Below are 23,338 nucleotides of genomic sequence, written 5' to 3' on the forward strand. Positions count from 1 at the left end.
TATAGTTTACTTGGACTTCAGTAAGGCTTTTGATAAGGTAGACCATAACCTACTACTAGATAAAGTAGAAGAATGTGGGTTAGACAGCATCACCACCAGATGGATTGGTAACTGGCTGACCAACCGCACTCAACGTGTAGTTCTCAATGGAACTGCATCTACATGGAGGGAAGTATGCAGTGGAGTACCCCAAGGCTCTGTTTTAGGCCCAGTACTCTTCAACATCTTCATCAATGATTTGGATGAGGGAATAAATGGGGAACTCATCAAATTTGCAGATGATACCAAGCTGGCAGGAATAGCCAACACTCCAGAAGATAGGCTTAAGATACAGAAGGATCTTGACAAACTTGAACATTGGGCACTATCTAATAAAATGAAATTCAATGGTGAAAAGAGTAAGGTTCTACATTTAGGCAACAAAAACGGAATGCACAGGTACAGTATAGGTGATACCTTACTCAGTAGTAGTAACTGTGAAAGGGATCTTGGAGTCCTAGTGGACAACCATTTAAATATGAGCCAGCAGTGTGCAGCAGCTGCCAAAAAAGCCAACACAGTTCTAGGCTGCATCAACAGAGGGATAGAATCAAGATCACGTGAAGTGTTAATACCACTTTATAATGCCTTGGTAAGGCCACACTTGGAATACTGCATTCAGTTCTGGTCGCCACGATGTAAAAAAGATGTGGAGACTCTAGAAAGAGTGCAGAGAAGAGCAACAAAGATGATTAGGGGACTGGAGACTAAAACATATGAAGAACGGTTGCAGGAACTGGGTATGTTTAGCTTAAGAGAAAGAAGGACTAGGGGAGACATGATAGCATTATTCCAATATCTCAGAGGTTGCCACAAAGAAGAGGGAGTCAAGCTATTCTCCAAAGCACCTGAGGGTAGAACAAGAAGCAATGGGTGGAAACTAATCAAGGAGAGAAGCAACTTAGAACTGAGGAGAAATTTCCTGACAGAGAGAACAATTAATCAGTGGAACAGCTTGCCTCCAGAAGTTGTGAATGCCCCAACACTGGAAGTCTTTAAGAAGATGTTGGATAGCTATTTGTCTGAAATGGTATAGGGTTTCCTGCCTAGGCAGGGGGTTGGACTAGAAGACCTCCAAGGTCCCTTCCAACTCTACTATTGTATTGTATTGTATTATTGTATTAAAGCACTGCAATTCTGGACGATTGATCGGATTTTTACATCTCCATTCAGTAAGTGCAGGAAAGACTTGTATTTCAAAAAAGGAAAGCTTCAAGGGTTCAATTTGCCTTTTAGCTTTTGTAGTTGCTGCTTTCTAGTTCTGTGCTGTCACAGTCTTTACTTTTTCTGTGCCTGTGCTGGGCTTCTTAATTCTTCTCCTCTCCTTCCAAATCTCAGCCCTTTCTGAGGGAAACAGCAGGAGTAACTTTTTTTTCACACCAGTTCTGAAAGAAAGAAAGAAATGCCACCCCCTCTCTCCTTCCTTCCTCTCTTTCTCTTTCTTTCTCTTTCTCCCCCCCCCCCTCTTTCCCTCGTTTCCTCAGCTGCTGCCTCTTTCTTATCAGGCCTGTTATCTTAGTTAGTGTTTAATTGATTCCTGGGCTTTGGCTCTTGTTGATTCAGCTTCTTCTTCAATGAGGCCTCCTCTCTCCTGCTTCTTCCCCGTTTGATTGGCAGCCAGATTATCCTGACAATGGGGGAGGGCCACATTGGGAGGGGGAGGAAGGAGGGAGCAAAGGGGCTTTTAATCTCTTCAGGCAGTCCGTCCTTCCACACGATTGATTACTAAATCTATTTTACAGTAAGTTATAGCCCACAGAATGGAGCAGAAGATTTGTCATGAGATAGCACTTGAATTAGGCATTGGTGCTGTTTTTCTTTTACCCTGACACTGCTTTGAATGTTCAGCTGAAGCCCTGAAAAATCCTTGAGGAGCATCTCCTGCTGTCTCTATTTTTCCCCTTGTTAGATATTAGCATATATCGTGGCAAGTCTCCCCTCTGGTCCGCTGCTACAGAGGGGAGCAGGTATTGTTCTGATTGGTCGAGGGGCGTACCCGATCCCTATAAAAGGGGAACCCTCCAACCACAGAGCAAGCTGGATCACTACTACTATTAATAAAGAGCTGATAAGTCACTTCGTGTCCACAGTCTGTCCTCTCGCTGTCCAGATCCAACATTGGCGACGAGGGTGGGATCGAGAGGCAGATAGGACGAAGAACGCTACCTCCAGAATCTCCGGATTTGATCCAGCCCAGGAATTCGGCAGAAATTCCGGCAGCCATCTCAGATCACCGCAGCGCGGCAAATTCAAACAGAGAAGATGGCGATGCATGCTCCCCCCGCTCCTTTCGACCCAGCAAACGACAAATGGGAAGCCTTCATGATTCGTTTCGAGTGTTTCCTCGAAGCGAACGAATACACGGGGATCACCGACGTGAGGAAGAAAAACATCTTCCTCGGCTACTGCGGAAAGGAAGTCTTCAATACGGCCAGAGACCTCACCGCGCCTACTCCAATACAGGCAGTATCGTGGACGGCGTTGCAACAGGCCCTGCAAACTCATTACGCGCCAAAACCTTCCCGCCATGTCTGCCGCAAGGAATTCAACACGAGGAACCAGAAGGCGGGAGAATCCATAAATCAATATGTTGCAGCCCTACGAAAAGCAGCAACTCACTGCGAGTTCAGGGATCTGGACGAGCACATCTTAGCGCAGCTCATCTGTGGGTTAAGAGACATTTCACTACAAAAGAAGCTGTTGGCAAACCCGAATTTAACCCTACAGATAGCGCTAAACGAAGCAAGAGCGTCAGAGTCAGCGGAGAAATCATCGGTGACCATACAACGAGGGGCCAACGTAAACCAGCCAGCACCAAGACAAACCAGAGTACACTACGAGGACACAAGCCCCGACTACGAGAATCCCGAGTTTGAGGACAGTCACATGATGCAGAGCAGTCACATGAGGCCTGGGGGGAGACCCGGATCCCGTTTGCCGCCCTGCGCAAGTTGCGGAGGGAATCACCCCAGGTCTACTTGTAGGTTCAGGAACGTTGTTTGTTCGCACTGCAACAAACTTGGGCACATCGCACGAGTGTGCCGGAGCGGAGTCCCTGCCTCATGGCAGCCACCCATGTACCGCCAACAGAAGCCCAACCCAGGGGCTTGGCGAAATCAGAAAGGGCGCCCAGAGAGAAATCCACAAGTGTATACCCAGAGAGAAAATTCCCAAATAATAATAATAATAATAATAATAATAATAATAATAATAATAATAATAATAATAATAATTATTATTATTTTATTTGATTAGCCGCAACCCTCTCCCGAAGGACTCGGGGCGGCGTACAATCAAGCAGATAAAAAATACACATAAGACAAACATATATACAAAAACAGAGACATATACATATGTGCATGGAGGAGGATGGACTTAAGTGAAAGACAGTTAAAAAACACAATTTAAAATCCCCTAATAAAATTACCAAATTAAAAAACCCATCAGGAGCGTTACTAAGTTATGGTCGAGCCAGGCCAGCTATTTGGAAAAGGTGGGTCTTGAGCTTGACACGGAAGGAGCGGAGGTCAGTAGTAGTCCTAATATCCGGGGGGAGGTCATTCCACAGGGCTGGGCCCGCCACAGAGAAGGCTCTGCTCCTAGGCGCCGCCAAAGAGCTGAGCGAGCGTATCCCCAGAGAGATTACTCACAAGGAGCTGAGCGAGCGTATCCCCAGAGAGGATACACACAAAGAGCTGAAAGAGCGTTCTATCAAGACGCTCAACGAGAGTATTTTCAGGATGTAGACAATGAGATAGAGTTGACCCAGAGAGAGGAGTTGCGAACGTATCTCACCACAATACATCAGGTCCGCCCTAAGCGGCCAAAAAGGCTGAGAGTCACAGTCCTCTTGGAGGGCTCACCTTGCGAGCTAGAAGTTGACACAGGATCGACCCTGACGATTATTTCATGGGCATCCATGAAACAGGCTATCCCTAGCCTCAGAAAGAGCCAACTACGCGCTCCAGACGTCCTGCTACGAGACTACCAGGGGAACCAAGTCCCCATCGTGGGCCAAGGCACATTCCAAATCCGTTTCAAGGACATCGAAGCCCAGCTGCCCGTGACCATCGCCAGCGCGCCATTACAGAACCTTCTGGGGCTTGATTGGTTTGAAGCCCTGGGGTTAGAAGTCACCGGAATCAACGCCGTGAGAAACAGCAGCGCTGAACAGATTTTTAAGGAGTTCGAGGATGTGTTCAGCCCCGGTCTTGGTAAGTATGTGGGTAAACCAATATCATTCAATTTAGACCCCAAAGTGGCGCCAATCCGACTTAAACCGAGACGAGTGCCTTTTGCACTCCGCCCAAAAATAGATAAGGAAATAGATAAGTTAGTGGAGCAAGGAATCCTTGAGCCGGTGGATCACGCGCGCTGGGAAACACCCATCATGACCCCAGTCAAACCAGACGGATCAGTCCGCATCTGCGCGGACTATAAATGCACAATTAATGTCACGCTACAACAGAGCGCATATCCTGTGCCTGTAGTACAGCACTTATTGCACTCGTTGGGGCCAGGAAAGGTATTTGCTAAATTAGACATGGCACAAGCTTACCAGCAACTGCCAGTGGATAGCGCCACAGCGGAGGCCCAAACTATAGTGACGCATAGAGGAACATTCAAATGCAACCGGCTACAATTCGGCGTGAGCATTGCCCCAGGATTGCTCCAGAGCGTCATGGAACGACTTTTGCAAGGGATACCGGGAGTCGTCCCCTATTTTGACGACATCTTGGTGTCCGCTGCAAATGAGGAGCAATTAAATAAAAGAGTCAGAACTGTTTTGGCCAGAATCAGAGAAAAGGGTCTCCGCCTCAAAAAGGAAAAATGCCAAATTAACGTGCCTAGCGTAGAATTCCTGGGTTATAGAATCGATGGTCAGGGAATACACCCCACTTCAAAGAAAATTAAGGCGATCCAGGACGCCCCCACACCACGAAATCAGACCGAGTTGCAGGCCTTCCTCGGACTACTTAACTTCTACAGCGTTTTTCTGAGGCAGAAGGCAACCGTTGCTGAGCCACTACACCGTCTACTCCAGAGGAACGCACCATGGAGATGGGGACGATCCGAAGCTGCAGCTTTCGCCGGGGTAAAGCGCCTGCTCACCACTGACTCACTGCTTGTCCAATACAGCCAGACCCTACCGCTGGTATTGACCTGCGACGCATCACCCTTCGGAGTTGGAGCAGTCCTCAGCCACAGGATGCCCGACGGAAAAGAAGCGCCCATCGCCTTCTACTCCAGGACTCTTTCATCGGCCGAAAGGAATTACAGCCAAATGGACAGGGAAGCGCTGGCTGCTGTAGCTGGAGTAAAACGTTTCCACGAATACCTCTACGGCCGCGATTTTGAACTAATTACAGATCACAAACCGTTGTTGGGACTTTTGGCGGGAAACCGCCCCACTCCGGTCTCCCTTTCTCCACGCATGACCAGGTGGACTGTTTTCCTGGCTGCGTACTCATACAAATTGATTCATCGACCGGGCTCCACTCTCGGACACGCAGACGCAATCAGCCGTTGCCCATTACCTGACATTCTGCCAGACCCCACTCCAGAAGTACCGGTATTGCTCATTGACTGTTTGGACTCTGGACCGGTTTCTTCATACGACGTTGCAAGGTTCTCCTCTAAAGACAATTTAATAAAGCAAGTTCAAACTTGGGTTTGGAGGGGGTGGCCGAAGGGAAACGTGGGCCCGGAATTCAAAGTGTTTTGGTCAAAACGGGACGAACTCTCAGTGTTGCAAGGTTGTTTATTGTGGGGGGATCGAGTTGTTATTCCGTATGCGTTACGTAGGAATGTATTAGATGCTTTACATGTGGGTCATCCGGGGATTGTTAGGATGAAGGCGTTAGCAAGAAGTTACGTTTGGTGGCCAAACATGGACAAAGAAATAGAGGAGTGGGTGGCCACTTGCGACCCATGCCAGGAATCGAGACCAGCACCCCCGGAAGCGCCCGCCACAGAATGGGAGAAACCTAAAGCACCCTGGTCGCGAATACACATCGACTTCGCAGGGCCATTCCAAGGTCAGACTTTCCTTATAGTTGTGGATGCATACTCAAAATGGCTAGAAGTAGTCCAAATGACTTCAACCACGGCAGAGGCAGTCATTAATGTTCTACGGCGACTTTTCGCCACCCATGGCCTGCCCAACCTCCTGGTCTCCGATAACGGGCCCCAGTTCACGGCCATGCAATTTGAGACATATCTAGCAGGTCAGGGAATTCGGCACGCCCTCGTCGCGCCATTCCATCCGGCATCAAATGGACAGGCGGAGAGAATGGTACGATTCGCAAAAGAGGCCCTCGCTAGGATGGGTCCAGGTGATTGGCAAACACGCATTGATCATTACCTTTTAATTCAGCATATCACCCCAAGTGCAACGACGGGTAGGAGCCCCGCTGAACTACTCATGGGCCGCCGTCTACGGTCTCACCTGGACCGTCTTCACCCAAATTACTCTGCCACAGCTCCCCCAGACTCCTCAAGCAAAATTCGGTCTTTTAGCATAGGGGATTCAGTATACGCCCACAACTATGCAGGGGGAACATTGTGGATGCCGGCAAAGGTCATTGGCATCACGGGTCCACGATCGTATCTGTTGGAACTGGAAGATGGGCGGAACTGGAAAAGGCACATCGATCAACTTCGGGGTCGCCTAGCACACTCAGACCTTCGAAACGAAGATGAGATTTTCCTGCCTACAGAAAGTCAGCCACACGAGAGCCCCATCATAGAAAACTACGACACCTGCGAAGCAAGCTCGGAACAAGAAAGCACGCACGAAGCAGAGCAACCCCCAGGCAACGCAACCGAGCAGACTCCGGAACGCCCTAACAACGAGGGTACGAAACCTCCCGAACGTGGAACGGGAAAAGCATCCGATCCGGAAACTATTTCTGACCAACCAGAACCACGATGTTCCTCCCGAGTAAGGCAACCCCCAACATACCTAAAAGACTATGTTACCTACCGCAACGTTCCGTCTAGGAGGGGAGGGGTGTTAGATATTAGCATATATCGTGGCAAGTCTCCCCTCTGGTCCGCTGCTACAGCGGGAAGCAGGTATCGTTCTGATTGGTCGAGGGGCGTACCCGATCCCTATAAAAGGGGAACCCTCCGACCACAGAGCAAGCTGGATCACTACTACTATTAATAAAGAGCTGATAAGTCACTTCGTGTCCGCAGTCTGTTCTCTCGCTGCCCAGATCCAACACCCCTCTTCTTTGGCAATAAGCACAACAAATACTTATTACTCCCTTTCTCGGGGAAAGAGCCTGAAATACTCTTTGCTGTGTCCTGCAGAAGGGGGAAGCAAGGAAACCCTGGGAAGTCCAGCACAATGGGATGAGTACAGTCTGGATGAAAATTGAATGAACAATATTTAATATGGTTATATGGATATCTCATCTTTGTCTTCCTGCTGACAATTTTGAAAGGGACCATCCAAACTTATAATGGGGTAGGGCCATCTCAATTATCATATCTTAAATATGGGGGTGATGATACTGAGCAACCAGCAAGGAAAAGGATGATATTTAATTGATTTCAACTTTTCATGTCCTAATACACACCATTTAATCAGGATTGTTGATCAATAATTGCCTCTTTGAGTCCTTATAAAATAAGGGTTAAAAAACTTAAAACAGTGAGCATCAAATGCAGCAAGTACAATTATTTTTATAGCGTTAGCATCCATCTTGAAGCAAACAAGAAAGAGGAATTGATAATAGCATTTTGTTGTAGAAAGCACATATTGGATGTCAGTAGGTAGTATAATAAGGTGTAGGGCAGTTACACAACTAGTTCAAAAGTAAACCATCTGATTTAAGAAGCACAGAATACAGTCACACATTCAGCTCTACAACTGGTAATCAGCAGTATGCTAAACATAAGGATGTCTGCTTATATATTGTTGCAAATATGTTGTTATTTCTTTAATGAAAAACTTCTATATAAGAATAGTGATTTGAGAAAAGTTTAAGGAATCTTAATTAAGCTACTGCAAAAAGCATTTTATTTAACTGTAACATAAAATAATTATTCCCTCAATTTTCTTCTGTTTTAAAAAAAGTTTTCTTTAGGTCAAATCCATTTGCTACCGTCTGGCTTACATACATATTGGTGATGGTCAAAATGATTCTGAACATAATAGCAATTGCACAGATTTAAAAAGAACCAACCATCTGTCCAGGGAAAGAAAGTGGAAATGATTTTGGAACTAAAAGCAATAAACAGTGTTTTGTTATGAAAAGTGTGTAAAAAAAATCCTATGATCTCTGCTATCCTAGGGCATATATGCAACCATACCCTTTGTTTTGCAATTAATGGAAAATCGTCTATTCCAGATTAATAGTTTCACATGATGTCATTTTTAGAATGTTATGGTTTTTCAGCTTTATCATTTAATTTTTTTTATGTATTCTGGTTTTAACAGTTAAACTCTATCTATCAGCTGCCTAGAGCTGGTTGTTGCAGGTGCTCTGATAAAATTTATAAATAAATAGATTTTATCTCCTATAGCTCTTATACATGTGATTGTATATGAATATTATTTCTTGCCAGCAGACATGTTCCAATGTGTTTTACTTGCACCCTTATTTGCACTTTTTATGCTTGATCAACTAGAGTTGGTTAGTCAACATGAACACCAGCTCCCCAGTGAAATAGTGTTGCTACTTTTATTTGTAGATCAGAGGTTAAGCAATCTAGTAATTTCCTAATGGTTCAAGCCAGCAGAAGCAACTGATGAAGAGATTTAATAGGCTCCCCAATTTTTTGGTAGTCGAGTTTAGAATTCCAGAATGGCAAACGGGTACTTTCAAACCAGCTTTTTGGTCACTGTGACTGTGAGCTTTCCCCTTATTAACCTTCTAGACACCAAGAATGCTCTTTACTCTTTTGCTTTATTATTATTATTTTTCTGAACACTTAGCCCTAATATCCAGGCACCCATCATTTTATTCTCAGAACAACTGACAATTTAAATAGGGATTCATTATATTCTGTGAAATAAAAATTATGCTTAAGAGTGTATCTTCAGAGTAGCTGCTCATTTTTACACACATTCCTACAACATGTATTAATAGCCTTGTGAGTGCTAAGACAGATGTCACCTGCCACACTGATGCCCATGATGAAAGTTCAGTATGTCTATTTCAAAAGAAAAATTAGATATGACTTTAACTACAGAATAGGAACAGAGTTCATGGCTCATTGGCTTCTTTTAAATCATTTAAGTATGGGACTTGTGCGTATGTCTCTGTGTTGTATAATATACTATCGAAGCAATAACCCAAGATTATTGTTTTACTTATGCCATAGGGATTTATAACAAAAATGTTAGGGTTTGACATCTAGTCACAATCATGCTGCAAAAGGTAAAAAAATGACACAATAAAGAGTAATGACAAATGAGATTTTAGAAGTGTTGGCTAAAATTCACCTGTCACAACAGAAGTGGGATTTATACATTTCCGTGCACAAATGGTACAGTACCTTGTTTGTTGTTCTTCATTAAATCTACCAACATTTCCCCTCCAGTTCCAAAATCATTTGTTTCATGCTCTAGCTCCATTTCGGTATCACTGCTACTGCTAGCAGAGTAAGTGCACACTCTCAGTGCCCTGTCCTGTACAAAACAACATATAATTCCTTGACTCAAAATAGAAAACATTTCACCAAAAGCAGTGGGTCTAAAGTGCAGGCAAATAAGGTGAGTCATTTTTTTTACCTTTTTCAGCCCAAACTATTTATTTATCTGCTGCCATTTGCTACCTATTATGTCATTAAATATCATAATCCCTGAACTTTCTCCCAGCACAACCTAAATATTAAAACCAATCCAGCAATCCAGCTATAGAATCCACCTTGCTTTAATGTTTACTCAAAGCATTTAAGTAAAAAGGATCCGTGAAGAGTTAGTGGCAACCCAGAAATTCAGAGTGGGTCATTTGCCTGTTTTTTCTCTGGGGCATGAAACAGTCATCCTGTTAAATCCCTGAAATGACAGAAATGGAAGCATTACTCCTGGATGAGGAATACTATGGGAATATTTTGGATGTTTCCTATATTATAATTTAATTGGTTGGCATTTATATTTTTATTGTTTTAGAGATATTTATTTCTTAGGATTATAATTTTAATGCTGTGAGCCACACAGAGTCATTTCGTTATAAGATAGGGGCAAATAAATTCAATAAATACATAAATAAAATATTAAAGAAACATAAGGTTGGAGGGACCTTGGATATCTTCTAGTACAGTGGTCTCCAACCTTTTCGATTTGGCGGCCCAGTCAGGAGGGAGAGGGGATGGAGTGTCTGAGTTGTAAGCGTGTGTTCAAGTCGCAAACAGCTCCATTTGCACACACACATGCTCACCCACTGTTTGCACAGCCCAGTTCTGAACAGGCTGAGGCTTACTAGTGGGCCATGGCCTATGGGTTGGGACCCCTGATCTAGTATAGTCCCTACCCAGTGCAGGAATCCATATGAAACAAAGTGTACTGTATTGCAGTAAGGAATGTGAATCAATACCATTCCCCAGAGGTACAATCTTCTGTAAGCATAATTATTTTTTATTTTGTTTGGGCTTAAATCTAAGCATAGTGCTACACTGAGTTTTTCTCATAACTATCACCTGCTGAGGTTGATGGAGCTGAGACAAGAGTGAATGGCTCAGAGACATCTAGAGGGATTCTGTGGCTGAAAGTGGTTGAAGTTATAGTGGTTAAGGTGCTGGCTTAGAAACTAGGAGCTGATGAATTCTAATTCTGCCTTAGGCATGAAAGCTGGCTGAATGACTTTGGCCAATCACTCTCAGCTGGCCCACCTCCCAGGGTTGTTGTTATGGGGTAAATAAAAGGAGGAAAGGGTATTAAATGCATTGATCACCTTGAATTACTTATAAAAATAATACAGGCGAGATAAAAATCTAATAAAATTTAGGTCTTCCCAGTCAAATCCAATACTTTAATCCCCTCCACCACCCTGACTTCCCCTCACTATTCTAAAGGAAAGGATTCAGACTATTATCTTAAAGGACTATAGATTTATTCTAATTCTTTATTTGGCACAATGCAAATAATTGTATGATTGTAATTTTTCAGTATAGCTTTTTTTAAAAAAAATAGCTTTTTTAAAAAAAAATGATGCAAGGTAGACATGTAGTATCTTCTTGGTGAGTTTCTTCTCTTTTTTCCAAAGGAGATTCTGAGTTTGATCACAGAAATGCAATGGGATTTTCTTTTACTCTTTGACACAGTCCAGGCTTCCAAAAGAAATCAACCCAAGTTTTTTTTTTTTCTCTCAGAGGAGAAATTATAACTGCTCCATATATTCTTTGCACTTCAAAAAAGGAAAGCAGCTTTGGATGAAGGCAACTTTGATTCGGAAGCAAAATATTATAGCAAAAAATTTAAACATTCCTATCTTCACTGCCTCTTTTATCAAATTCAAGGCTGCTAACACTTGCAGTAAAGAAAATAACAACAGCACGAAATATTCTATGCATTTTTCACATTAAACTTTGGCCTTCAAATTCTCTTGCAATTGACCTCAGTTTCCTGGAACATAGTAAGAGGCAGAATATAATCACTTTTTAAAAAGAGATAGTATGAAACTACAGTAATCAGTACATACAAAAAAAAAAAAAAAAAAGGAGAATGAATCTCTACTGTATAGTGTTTGGGGGTAACAAAGGCTCAATGTCCTAAATTGATAGATTATTTGACATCACATCACAAATTACTGCCCTGTAAATTAACTATGCAACCAATAAAATTTTTATTTACAAATAAAATTTTCTAAATATTGTAAATGAAAGGGGAAAGCACATATAACGTGTTCATGCTAATGAATATGCATGATATATTACTGAACAGAACTTCAGTTGAATGTAAGTTTATTTTTTGTACACCTACTGCTACACAAAATATTCAGCAGTAATGTTATTTTACCACTCGTCTATCTGTTAAACAGCTCACGTCTTGTACGGAAATGAAGAGACACTAGTGGATTTGGTCTAAAAACAGAGGTAAGGTATTTCTTTGCCATGACCCTTATTGGGTGTTGGGTTTGTCATGTGAATTAGTGAATCATAATAATCCGGCTTATACCAGGTTTGACTTTAAGTACGTCTTGCCTACTGCTCTATACTAAATGGCAATAGTTGTTCGGGATTTGGGGCAAGATTTTTTTTCTAATATAGCATGGAGAATCCAGGGCTGAACTTGGGACATTCAGAATGCAATCCATCAATGCACTCTAATACTGTGTTAAAACCAAATTCCCAATATAACTGACATCACAGAATTTGTAAAGATGAAGGGGGGCAGAGGATAATTACTTAGGGGATGGGCAGAATATAAATTTGAGAAATAAATATACTTTGAGAAATAAACCAAATACTTTCAAAATCTTTTACATTTATACCTTGGCTTTGATAACATTCTTGCTGCTCCAGTCTGGAAACATCTTTATGTTGCTACTGTTTTCTTTCTCTGAATCATCTAATGATGTCGAAGCCAAACAACTCGATTCTTGACTGTTTTTTTCCACAGGACCTGTTATTCCAAAAAGAAATGGAACATGACATCTTGGATTCTGTTTGTATGTAAGGATCAGATTCATTCATGAATTGACTTAATTATACAATGGTCATGGGAAAAAGAGAGGATATCGGCTTGAAGAACGCTACAAATGCAGAACATCTGCACATTCTTCTTTTATCGGGAAAACATGGAGTCATCTCTGCCAGAAGACATTTACCAATAAATTGGATATTAAAGTAAATGCAATGAATTGTCAACATTTTTTATAAAAAAATTTCTTCCCTTTCAATAAATTTGAGTAAAGAAGACTGTGTGGGAATTTCACTTCTTTATTGTAAACTGCTGCTAAGGGCTCGATAGCTCCATTTATACAAAATGGAGGAAGAAGTAGTAGATATAAATTCTACAAGCCAAATCACTTAATATCATGGATCATAGTTCTTACATAAATACTTTGGCCACCTAAAGAGAAGGAAAGACTCACCGGAGAAGAGCCTAATGCTGGGAAAGATTGAGGGCAAAAGAAGAAGGGGACGAAAAAGAATGAGGTGGCTGGATGGAGTCACCAAAGCAGTAGGCGTGAGCTTAAATGGACTCCAGAGGATGGTAGAGGACAGGAAGGCTTGAAATAATATCCTCCATGGGGTCGCAATGGGTTGGACATGGCTTTGCAACTAACAACAACAACTTATTTCATTATAAAAAGGGCATAATTCTCAACCATCCTTATTGTTAGGGATGTACAAGAAGTACACATAACCTCCAATTATAAATAAAATAAAATAAATTGGCATTGAAATCACAACGATCTATGCATCCCGACCATTTTTTTAAATGGAAAGTTTGAGGAAGGGAACCATCAGATGTGGATTTTCCAACTGAGAGCAAAAGAACGAAGCAGTAGAAAAAAATTCTCTCATCACAAGTGTTCTTAGCCAAATAATTTACTCTTTTTCAATTGAACAACTTGTAGAACAAGAGCACACGTAAATCACAGTGCTTTGTAAGATTCACTGTATGCATGCATTTGGGATGGAAAAGAGAGATTGGTAAGACGATAACATTTGAAAGTGAGAATGTTGCCCTCCCAATCTGCAGCATACCAGGCTTTTTTTTTAAAAAAAATATCTTCAAGACAATTTAATTAAGAAACAGACCATAGAAGGCTGGTGCAGTGAATATTAGCATTAAGATCAGGACAATCTTACTGCTACTGACTACTTATGAAGCAATTCAGTGCTTGCAGTTTCTATTCAATTTGTTATAATGACAGTGTTTAATCATGGAGTCTTTTCTATAGCACGCTGGTGAACTGAGGTCATACATGTGGCTATTCAAGCATGTAGCATATAATCTATACCTAAGATTTCTGTTCTAAATCTCCTTTAGTTGTGCTATTAATTAACAATACACTTTAAAAAAAAACAGTTTAACTTAAAATACCTTTTCTTTAACTACAATTTGAAATGAGCAGGGGAGTTTCCAATGAAGCATACAGCATGTATTTGCATTCTGTTATAAGCAGTACAAACCCGTATTAGGAATATTACTAAATCAATTAAATTCCAGCATGTTTAATTAGAAGGTGTCTCATAAACTTTCAAGAATCTTTAATGCAGCTTATTTACTCATCTGTTCAATTTAAATATTGACACATTAGCAAAACATTATTTGGGAGTCTTGCAGCAGATTTCTAATTCTCATTTGAATGTGGCAGTCAAATAAAAGGTCAGCTTTGGCAAATAATTGTGCAGTCTAAACATCTTAACGTTCCTAAAAGGTACATGGGATTTTTTAAAATAATAACATTTAGCACATGAGGTTCACATACCTCTGATGAACTTGAAAAGGGCAGTTTTTTTCCCTTCTTCTCAGTAAAATGTCTAGGGAGATTCTCAGTCATCCAGATCATAGTTGTCCCAAAGGTGATTTTCAAAAGGCAACTGGACTTTCTTAGGGTCCCTCCCCCGCCACCTTGAAAATGTTTCTTCAGTTAAATTGAATTGAAGAAGGTCCTTGGATGAGAAGCAAAACGTTTTCAAGGAAAAAAAACCCCAAGAAAGTCCAGATGTCTTTTGAAAAGCACATTTGGAATTCTGAATAAAATGGTTAAGCTATTTCATGATGTAGATTGTTTGAAGGCTTCATATAACAAGAATCATCCTGGGATACTTTTAAGAATTTGAATGGGCATTTACAACAAATCCACCTGGACTAAGACCCACATGGTCACATAGGAGATACCCACACATTACATGCACATATGCCAGTGGTGGGCTCCGGATCCCGTTGCAACTGGTATGGTGGAACGGGGCCAGGTGTCCACCACATGCACGCACGCATCACGCGCATGAATAACCACCGCCCACGATGCTCCAGCTGCTGGGCGGATAAACATTTTAAAATGAAAAGCTCTCCCAACTCTGGAAAATCTTCAATTTGCTTCTGGCTACAGCTTAAACTTGCCCTGACTTATGGTAGCTTTGACATTATCCACAAGGTATTTAAAGACAGGGTGTGGAAAAGTAAGCTACTGGAGCAAAATTTCAGGAACCTCTGCTCCCTTCTTTTTCTCTTATTTGGACCTTTTCCCCAGCATCAGCCTTGCAGAATTGCCATTAAAGATGCAACCTTGACCCAGGTGTGGTAGGAGGTGTGTGCTTTGGAGCTCTACAGCCACCAGCAGAGTATAGCAGCCAAATGAATGGTGATTTTCCTTCAGCAGGAATGGATGCTCCGAAAGAGAGGAAAAGAAGTATAAAGGCTCAACTAGATAAAGCACCACATAAAAAAAGACGCAAGAATTCTACATGGTGGCCATTAACAGAAAAAAAAAAAAAGAAAGGTTTGGGGGAGACTTAAGACAGAACAGACTTAAGACATAAGTATAAGGCATAAGATACACTTATTTATTTTATTTATTTATTTTATTGAACTTATTAGTCGCCCCCTCTCCCCACAGGGACTCGGGGCGACGTACAGAGCAATAATCAAGATAGCACCATATATCGTGCAGAGGAGGTAAAAATAAGTCCATAAATAAGCATACTTACAAAATTTAAAACCCCAAAAATATTAAACTCTAAAAACTTTAAAAAACAAAATTTCCCATTATAAAATGACCTGGGGTGGCAAGATTGTAACGTTATGCCAGGCCGGCTTGACGAAACAGGTAGGTCTTCAGCTTCATACGGAAGGAGCGAAGGTCGGTTGTTGTCCGGATGTCTGGGGGGAGGTCATTCCAAAGGGTAGGGCCCACCACAGAGAAGGCCCTACTCCTGGGCACCGCCCTCTGGCACTCTCTAGAGGACGGCACCCGGAGTAGCCCCTCTCTGTGTGAGCGAATGGGTCGCAGGGATGTATGGGGCAGGACGCGATCCCGCAGGTAACTGGGCCCTGTGCCATGGAGCGCTTTGAAGATGGTAACCAGTACCTTGAAGCGCACCCGGTAGGCCACAGGAAGCCAGTGCAGCTCGCGCAGGATAGGTGTTATATGGGAGAATCTCGATCTCCCCATAATAACCCGCGCGGCTGCATTCTGGACCAACTGCAGTCTCCGGGCGCACCTCAAGGGGAGCCCCATGTAGAGAGCGTTACAGTAGTCCAGGCGGGACGTCACCAGCGCGTGAGTGACTGTGCGCAAGGCCTCCCGGTCCAAAAGGGGCCGCAACTGGCGCACCAGGCGAACCTGGTGGAACGCCCCCCTTGCCACGGCCGCCACGTGATCTTCTAAGGTCAGCCGATCGTCAAGGAGGACGCCCAAGTTGCGCGCCCCTTCCACCGGGGCTAATTGCTCATCCCCGATGGTCAGCGATGGAGTATGCTGATTGAATCGGGAAGCCGGGAACCACAGCCACTCTGTCTTGGAGGGGTTGAGCCTGAGCCTGTTGTCATCCATCCAGACCCGTACGGCTTCCAGACACCGGGCCATCACTTCGACAGCCTCGTTGGGGTGGTTTGGGGTGGAAATGTACAACTGAGTGTCATCAGCGTACAGATGGTAACTCACCCCAAAACCACGGATGATCTCGCCCAGCGGCTTCATATATATGTTGAACAGGAGAGGCGAGAGGATCGACCCCTGAGGGACCCCACAAATGAGGGGCCTTGCGGTCGACCTCTGCTCCCCCGTCAACACACATTGCGTCCGGCCAGAGAGGTAGGAGCGGAACCACCGTAGCACGGTGCCTCCAACCCCCAACCCCTCCAGCCGGTGCAATAGGATACCATGGTCGATGGTATCGAAGGCCGCCGAGAGATCTAATAGGACAAGGATGGAGGAACAACCCCCATCCTTTGCCCTCCAGAGATCATCCACCAACGCGACCAAGGCCGTCTCCCTGCTGTGACCGGGTCGGAAGCCGGACTGGCGCGGGTCTAGATAATCAGCTTCCTCCAGGTGGCGCGGAAACTGCTGAGCCACCACACTCTCAACAACCTTCGCTAAAAAAGGAAGGTTGGAGACAGGACGATAATTTGCTAGCTCCTTTGGGTCCAGAGAAGGCTTCTTGAGCAGGGGCCTGACCACCGCCTCTTTCAAGGCGGCCGGCATCAGGCCCTCCCCCAACGAAGCGTTCACCAGTCCCAGTAGCCAGCCTCGTGAGCCCTCCCAGGAGGCCAGCACCAACCAGGAGGGACACGGGTCCAGTAAACATGTGGTGGCCCGCAGTTGCCCGCGCAACCTGTCCAAATCTTCGATGACAACAGGGTCAAACTCCTCCCAGCATGGTCTCTCAAGACTAGTCTCGGACGTCCCCACTGGAGCACTTAAAACAGTGTATCGTATATTGAATAGTAATAATATGAACATTGTCAAATATAGTAATTGTCACATAATTATCATATAATTACATACTTGTTTTACAAAATAGAACATCCCTCCAACCTTTATAGGGTGATAGAAAGAAACCACCTGTTCAGGGCCCAGTTTGTTTGTGTCTCTCTTGAATTTGGGTCAGGCTAACTGGGTACAGTTTAAAAAAGAACCCGTAACACATGTTACGTCTTCTTTATAAGACAATAGATAACCATTCAGCATCATAACATCTCCCTTTCACTGGGATCCCCGGCTTGTAAAACATCTACAGTAGTGCGAGGAGTCTTTTCAGCTGCATATTTCACACCATGCTATCTGCTGGGAGGCCTCTGCTAATGAAAACTAACAGGTGGACACAAAGCATCTCATTTGCAAAAACCAGAAGCTGTCATTTTACCTGAAGAAGCTGCTTTCGGAAGATGACACTGCAAAACCTGCACACCTCTATCAGCCATCGCAGGATCTGATGCCGAATGAGAAATTACACTCTCGATAGACCCCGGGCTTTTATTAGTTGTTGAAGGCACTTCTCGTTCTAGGGTTTGGGCTTTCTCAGATGGAGCCTGAGGAAAAGGTTGCTCGGGTGATGTGAAATCTTCATTTTCTAAATCCAGTCCTTGTTTAGAAACATGTCGGCCCGTTGAACGGTTTCCTGAGTCTGGAAGGGGAAAGGTTCCTATGCCACTGTCCAATGTCCTCATTTGGCAGCAGGATTCTAAAAGGTAAAAAGACAGGCTACTTTCAATGGAAAAGGCAAAGCCTAACAGAGGGCAGCTTGAAGAAAGGGCTTCTGTGTAGAGGACAGGGCTATGGTTCATAGGCTTTGTACATACATCCCTAGCTGGGAGTATTTTAAAATGATATAAGGCCTTTAAAAATCATTGCAAGTCAAAGCGAACCGTATTGATCTATTTATTTATTTTTTATTTATAAGATTTATAAAGCTGCTTGAATCCATAACACCCCAAGGAGGGTTTAAACAATTAAAATAATAAAATAAATAAAGCAGAAAATAAAAAAGAGGTTCGGGAAGAACCATCCAGGTTAACAAAAAAACAATATTCTATAAGAAACCCATCATGCGCTTTAATCCAAGGCCTGACGAACAAGCCAAATCTTTGACCAACTTTTAAATGAAAGCAGGGGAGGAGCCATGGGGAATCTCTGGAGAAATGCCGCTCCAGAGGACTGGCAGAACATAGACAAGGCATACTTCCTGGATCCCATCAGATCCCTCTGTCTGAGCAATGGGATCTGCAGCAGTCCAAATCTGTCTGATGTAATAGTACAGGCAGAAACTGCTGGAGATAGACAATCCCTCAAGATAGCCAGGCCCTAGTTCATGGACCAGACCTTGAATTGCATCTGAAGGTTAATTGATGACTACCACAGCTCACAAAGTACTACATTGTTAAGCAAAGATGAGCCTTTTACTGCCTGTGCCACGACATTCTGAACCAGATGAAGCTCCCAAGTGCTTTTCAAGAGCAGGCAAGGTAAAATATGTGTGAAAGCCTTCCTAGAAACAGCTGACACCTGCTTTTGTGCATTCTGGAAAGCTGTGCGTTCTGGAAAAAAAACCCAGATTGTGCACCAGTCCTGAATAAGGAAGTGCACTAAAAATGAAGGTTGAACTGTTGTGATCCAGGGCCAAATGACCCAAATCACAACAGTTCAACCTTGACAGAGTTGAGTGTGAGTCTGTTTCTCCTCACCAGCTCCCTCACAGCTCGCAAGCATTGGGAGAAGACTTCTAACAGCATCCCTCAGAGATAGCATACTGATTTATTCCAAAATTGGGTAAGCAAGCAAAAAAGGAATCAGAAAATGATCTAAGTATGACAAAAGATTGATAGCAATGTCCTTCCATGTCAAATCACAAAAACTATATCTATATCATGCCCTTAAAGGTTTGGGTCAGAGCTGAGATGGCGCAATGGTTAGAGTGCGGTACTGCAGACTACTTCAGCTGACTGCTAGCTGCAGTTTGGCAGATCAAATCTCACCAGCTCAAGGTTGACTCAGCCTTCCATCCTTCCGAGGTGGGTAAAATGAAGACTCAGATTGTTGGGGGCAATATGCTGGCTCTGTAAAATGCTTAGAGAGGGCTGTAAAAGCACTATGAAGTGGTATACAAGTCTAAATGCTATTGCTATTGCTAAGTGCTTTGGTGGCCAAGAATAGCCCAAATTCTGAGTCACCCTGGGTAATGCCACAGCCTTTGTTGAACTATAAAGCCTTTTCTTTTTGACAATCTCAATATCCAACCTATTCAAATAGTGTGGTAGTACAACAAAGCTAAGTACAAAGCAAAACAAAATGTCTGTTCTGTAACTACCAGATCTGTCCATTATCTAATAATACCACTAATCCAATTTCAAGTAGAGGAATTGGAAAATAAGTGAAGTACAGAGCATATGCAAACCAGGTGTTCCACTTTACTGCCATCTACATTAAAAATGGAAGTAAGGCATGGAGTACAAATTAGTCAGAACTGTTGCATGTTTCATAGCCAGGCCTATATGAGTAATACAGATCCAGTGCGTTTCAATATACTCTGAAATTTTATTTTACTTTTTAATTTTATTTATCAAATTTATTTGCTTCCCGATCTTGTCATGGGGCTATTGTGGGCAGCCTATAACAGTAAATGGAAAACAAAAATGATAAAAATGTAAACATAACATTAGTAAAGCAATGAAACAATAAAAATAAGCAACAAAGGTACAATATGAATTAAAATATGGTTGGTGGGGAATATTATAGTATATGGTCCTCAAAGAATCACAAAGCAAGTAAAATGAAGCTTTTGTTAGAGGTATTATCTTTTATTTTTCCTAAGGGACTTTCATAATAGCATTTGCTATTATAGTTATAACTTCACATATGCCTAGAATGACTTTAGTCTAAATAAGACAGGGTTAGGCTCTTATTTTTAGAGAAGAAACTCAAAACGCTATCATATAAAGTTATTTTTAACCAGTCCAGTAGCTATCTGGAAATAAATCAATCTGGGATATTTGAGATTTGAGCAATGACTGTACTCTTCTTACAAAATAAAAATCAAAGCATCCCAATTATTTTAGGCTCACTAAGTTACTCACAGAATTGTAAAATTGGCTTAGGAGATTTCATGAAGTGAAAGATTGCACAGAATACATCTTAAACCAAATGTAGACCTATACGACTAGTCTATTTCAGGCCATCCAATACATGTCATTCTAGAGACAGATATAAAGAAATAAAAAGGGTATCCATGCGTTCTGAACACTGCTTGCACATAGCAATAGATGGAATTTGTATGAGTAAGAACAAACAATGGTAAGATTAGGAAAGTATAGGCCTATCACTCATACCCGGCAATTAACCACCACTATTTCAGCACCATGGATAGCCCCTATCTAAAGTTCAAAGTGTGTAAAACAGTTGCTGCAACCTGAATATTTTACAGTAATTTAAACCAGGTTCAACAGTGTAAAATGGTGGATAAATATCTAAGTGCAACACCACAAGCACCAAACGATAGTCTCTCTGAAAGCACAAATAAGGAATATTTTTTCAGGAATAAGTTTAAATTTTAGTTCCAAAATGCAGTGAATATTACTAATAGTATTATTGTTAGTAATACTATCCTTGACTAATTAGCTTTACAATCTTCCAAGTTGTATTTCTACGTAAGGAGACAGAAGGTAAAGGGTTGGTTTTTTTTTGCTTTTGGAAATGGATCACTGCCAGATTTAATGAATCAATCTAATTGTACTGCTCTTCCTTGACCCCTCCTCTCTCCATATATTTGTAATGGACCAAGACGATCTACAATGTTTACCATCGTTGTACTATTTCAACTACTCACTTTTACAAGATTTATAAAAGGTGGGAATTTTGGATCTATGTTTCAAAAAGAGAGTTTGCTTTGGAGAAGAAAGAACAACATTCACCAAATAGATAAACAAATATTTCTGAAACCATTTTGACCCATTTTAATAATTTGTTCTCTAGACAAGAAAGATCTACTAATTTGATAAAAAAAGATTCTTTAATATTTCTTATCTCTGTTTCTTATAACAAATCAGTTCTTTGATATTACATTTTTCATTTTAGTGATTCCATTAGCTCCAAAATACCCCTCTTCAATACTCTTCAGTACAACTATAGGCAGTTATCTCTTATTATATTTTACAGTTTATGTGAAATGAAAAGAAAATGAGTCCCATTAATGCCAATATCATTTACAAACAAGTTACCATGATTACGGAAAGTAGTTTGAATTCCACAGCATTAGCAAAGAGGCAGTAAGGGCTCATTTCAAAGAGGCTTTAAAATTGAAATGCTATTCTCAAAATCCTGGATATCTGGAAGTTACTACAACTAATTTTCCAAATAAACATAAATTGGATCCAGCTGCAAATAAACATCTGAGGCCTCCAACCTGTACAGTATTGCAAGAGTTTGGGTATCACCATTTAATTTCTCATTGTGTTCAGAAAGAGTACAAAAAAGAGCATTTCCTTCCTTCCTTCCTTCCTTCCTTCCTTCCTTCCTTCCTTCCTTCCTTCCTTCCTTCCTTCCTTCCTTCCTTCCTTCCTTCTTCCCTTCCCTTCCCCTTTGAGACTAGTCTCTTGATTTAACTTACAATAGTCCTATTTACTTACTTAAAAGAATTAAATGGCTGCCCATTTTATATATCGTAACCCTGGACAGTTCAAAATGTAAAAAGCAAAGCGTAAAAACAAACAGTAATATTAACAGAAACTAGATCTCATGGCACCCCCAAAAGAACATTCCCCATGTATCTACCGGTCAACGGTCTCACCCTACCTCAATGTTGTGGGAAGACCCAATGCTTCACGGCCTTCTGGGAGCTTCTTCACTGATATATTTGACTGGCAAAAAGGGGTTGAGGATCACTCTGGCTTGCAAATGGGAAAATGAGCTTACCTATTTTCGGAGTATAAGACGCACCTTCCCCACCCCCCAAAGAGAGGGTGAAAATCTAGGTGCATCTTATACACTGAATACAGCATTTTTGCCCTCCCGAAACTTGCCCCCTTTGCAAAAATTGACATTTTAAAGGCTTTGGGAGGCCTGCAGAGTGCTCCTGGGGGTGGAGAGGGCGAAAACGGGTAGTTTTTTGCCCGTTTCCGCCCTCCCCTGCCCCCAGGAGTACTCTACCAAAGCTTATGCAGGCCCTGTTTTTTTTTTTTTTGCAAAAAATGTGCCCGTTTTCACAAAAAATGGGCTGGTTTTTGCTCATTTTTGCCTCTGCCCCCAGGAACAATTTGCAGGCCTCTCAAACTCTCTGCATGCCCCATTTTTCACAAAAAATGAGGCATGCAGAAGTTTGGGAGGCCTGCAGAATGCAAAACCTTTTTTAAAAAATTTACCTCTTCAAAATCTTGGTGCATCTTATACTCCGGTGCATCTTATATTCCGTAAAATATGGTAATTATCTCAGCCAATGACCTTGTGGGTGTTAAAAATTCCACATAGCCCTAGCCTTGATTTGGACTGAAGTAGCCCTCCCCAGCCACCATCTTGTTTAAACTCCTTCCTAAGGGGCTTACTAACCCAACCACTTTGAATGCTGCTTCTCTAGGATTATTATGTAGATCATTCTCTGAATTTCCATATGATTCCTTAGTTTATATTACTTGATTCTGATCTGAAGAGTTAGAACAAGAAGCTATTCTGAATAAATTCCCATTATGCCATTGTTTCAGTGACCAGAATTCATTATTATCTCTCAAATTCCTCTCTATATTTTATGACTGAATAAAACATGGGAGCCACATATATGTTTTTCTTTTCTTCTGCTCTAGTTCCTTGGAGGCAACTGTCAGTCAGACAGAAGAAGGTATCTCAATCTCAATCCAGTAATTTTAGAGTCACTAATGAAGCTGAAAAATTAAAGAAATGTA

General features: G+C 42.2%; 1 protein-coding gene across 6 annotated transcripts in view; it reads right to left on the reverse strand.

Annotated features, from left to right (window-relative positions):
- NCKAP5 (NCK associated protein 5) overlaps window positions 1-23,338 on the reverse strand; it is a 631,235-nt gene that overhangs the window by 58,872 nt on the left and 549,025 nt on the right. For all 6 annotated transcript variants that reach the window (XM_081934718.1, XM_081934717.1, XM_081934719.1 and 3 more), the window contains 3 exons: window positions 17,818-18,135; window positions 12,486-12,616; window positions 9,550-9,682 (listed from right to left, as the gene is read on the reverse strand). In XM_081934718.1, coding sequence (XP_081790844.1) covers window positions 9,550-9,682; window positions 12,486-12,616; window positions 17,818-18,135 — 582 coding nt within the window. The remainder of the gene's footprint in view (window positions 1-9,549; window positions 9,683-12,485; window positions 12,617-17,817; window positions 18,136-23,338) is intronic.

This window comes from Natrix helvetica, assembly GCF_964273705.1.
Source record: "Natrix helvetica genome assembly, chromosome: 1".
NCBI lineage: Eukaryota > Metazoa > Chordata > Lepidosauria > Squamata > Natricidae > Natrix > Natrix helvetica.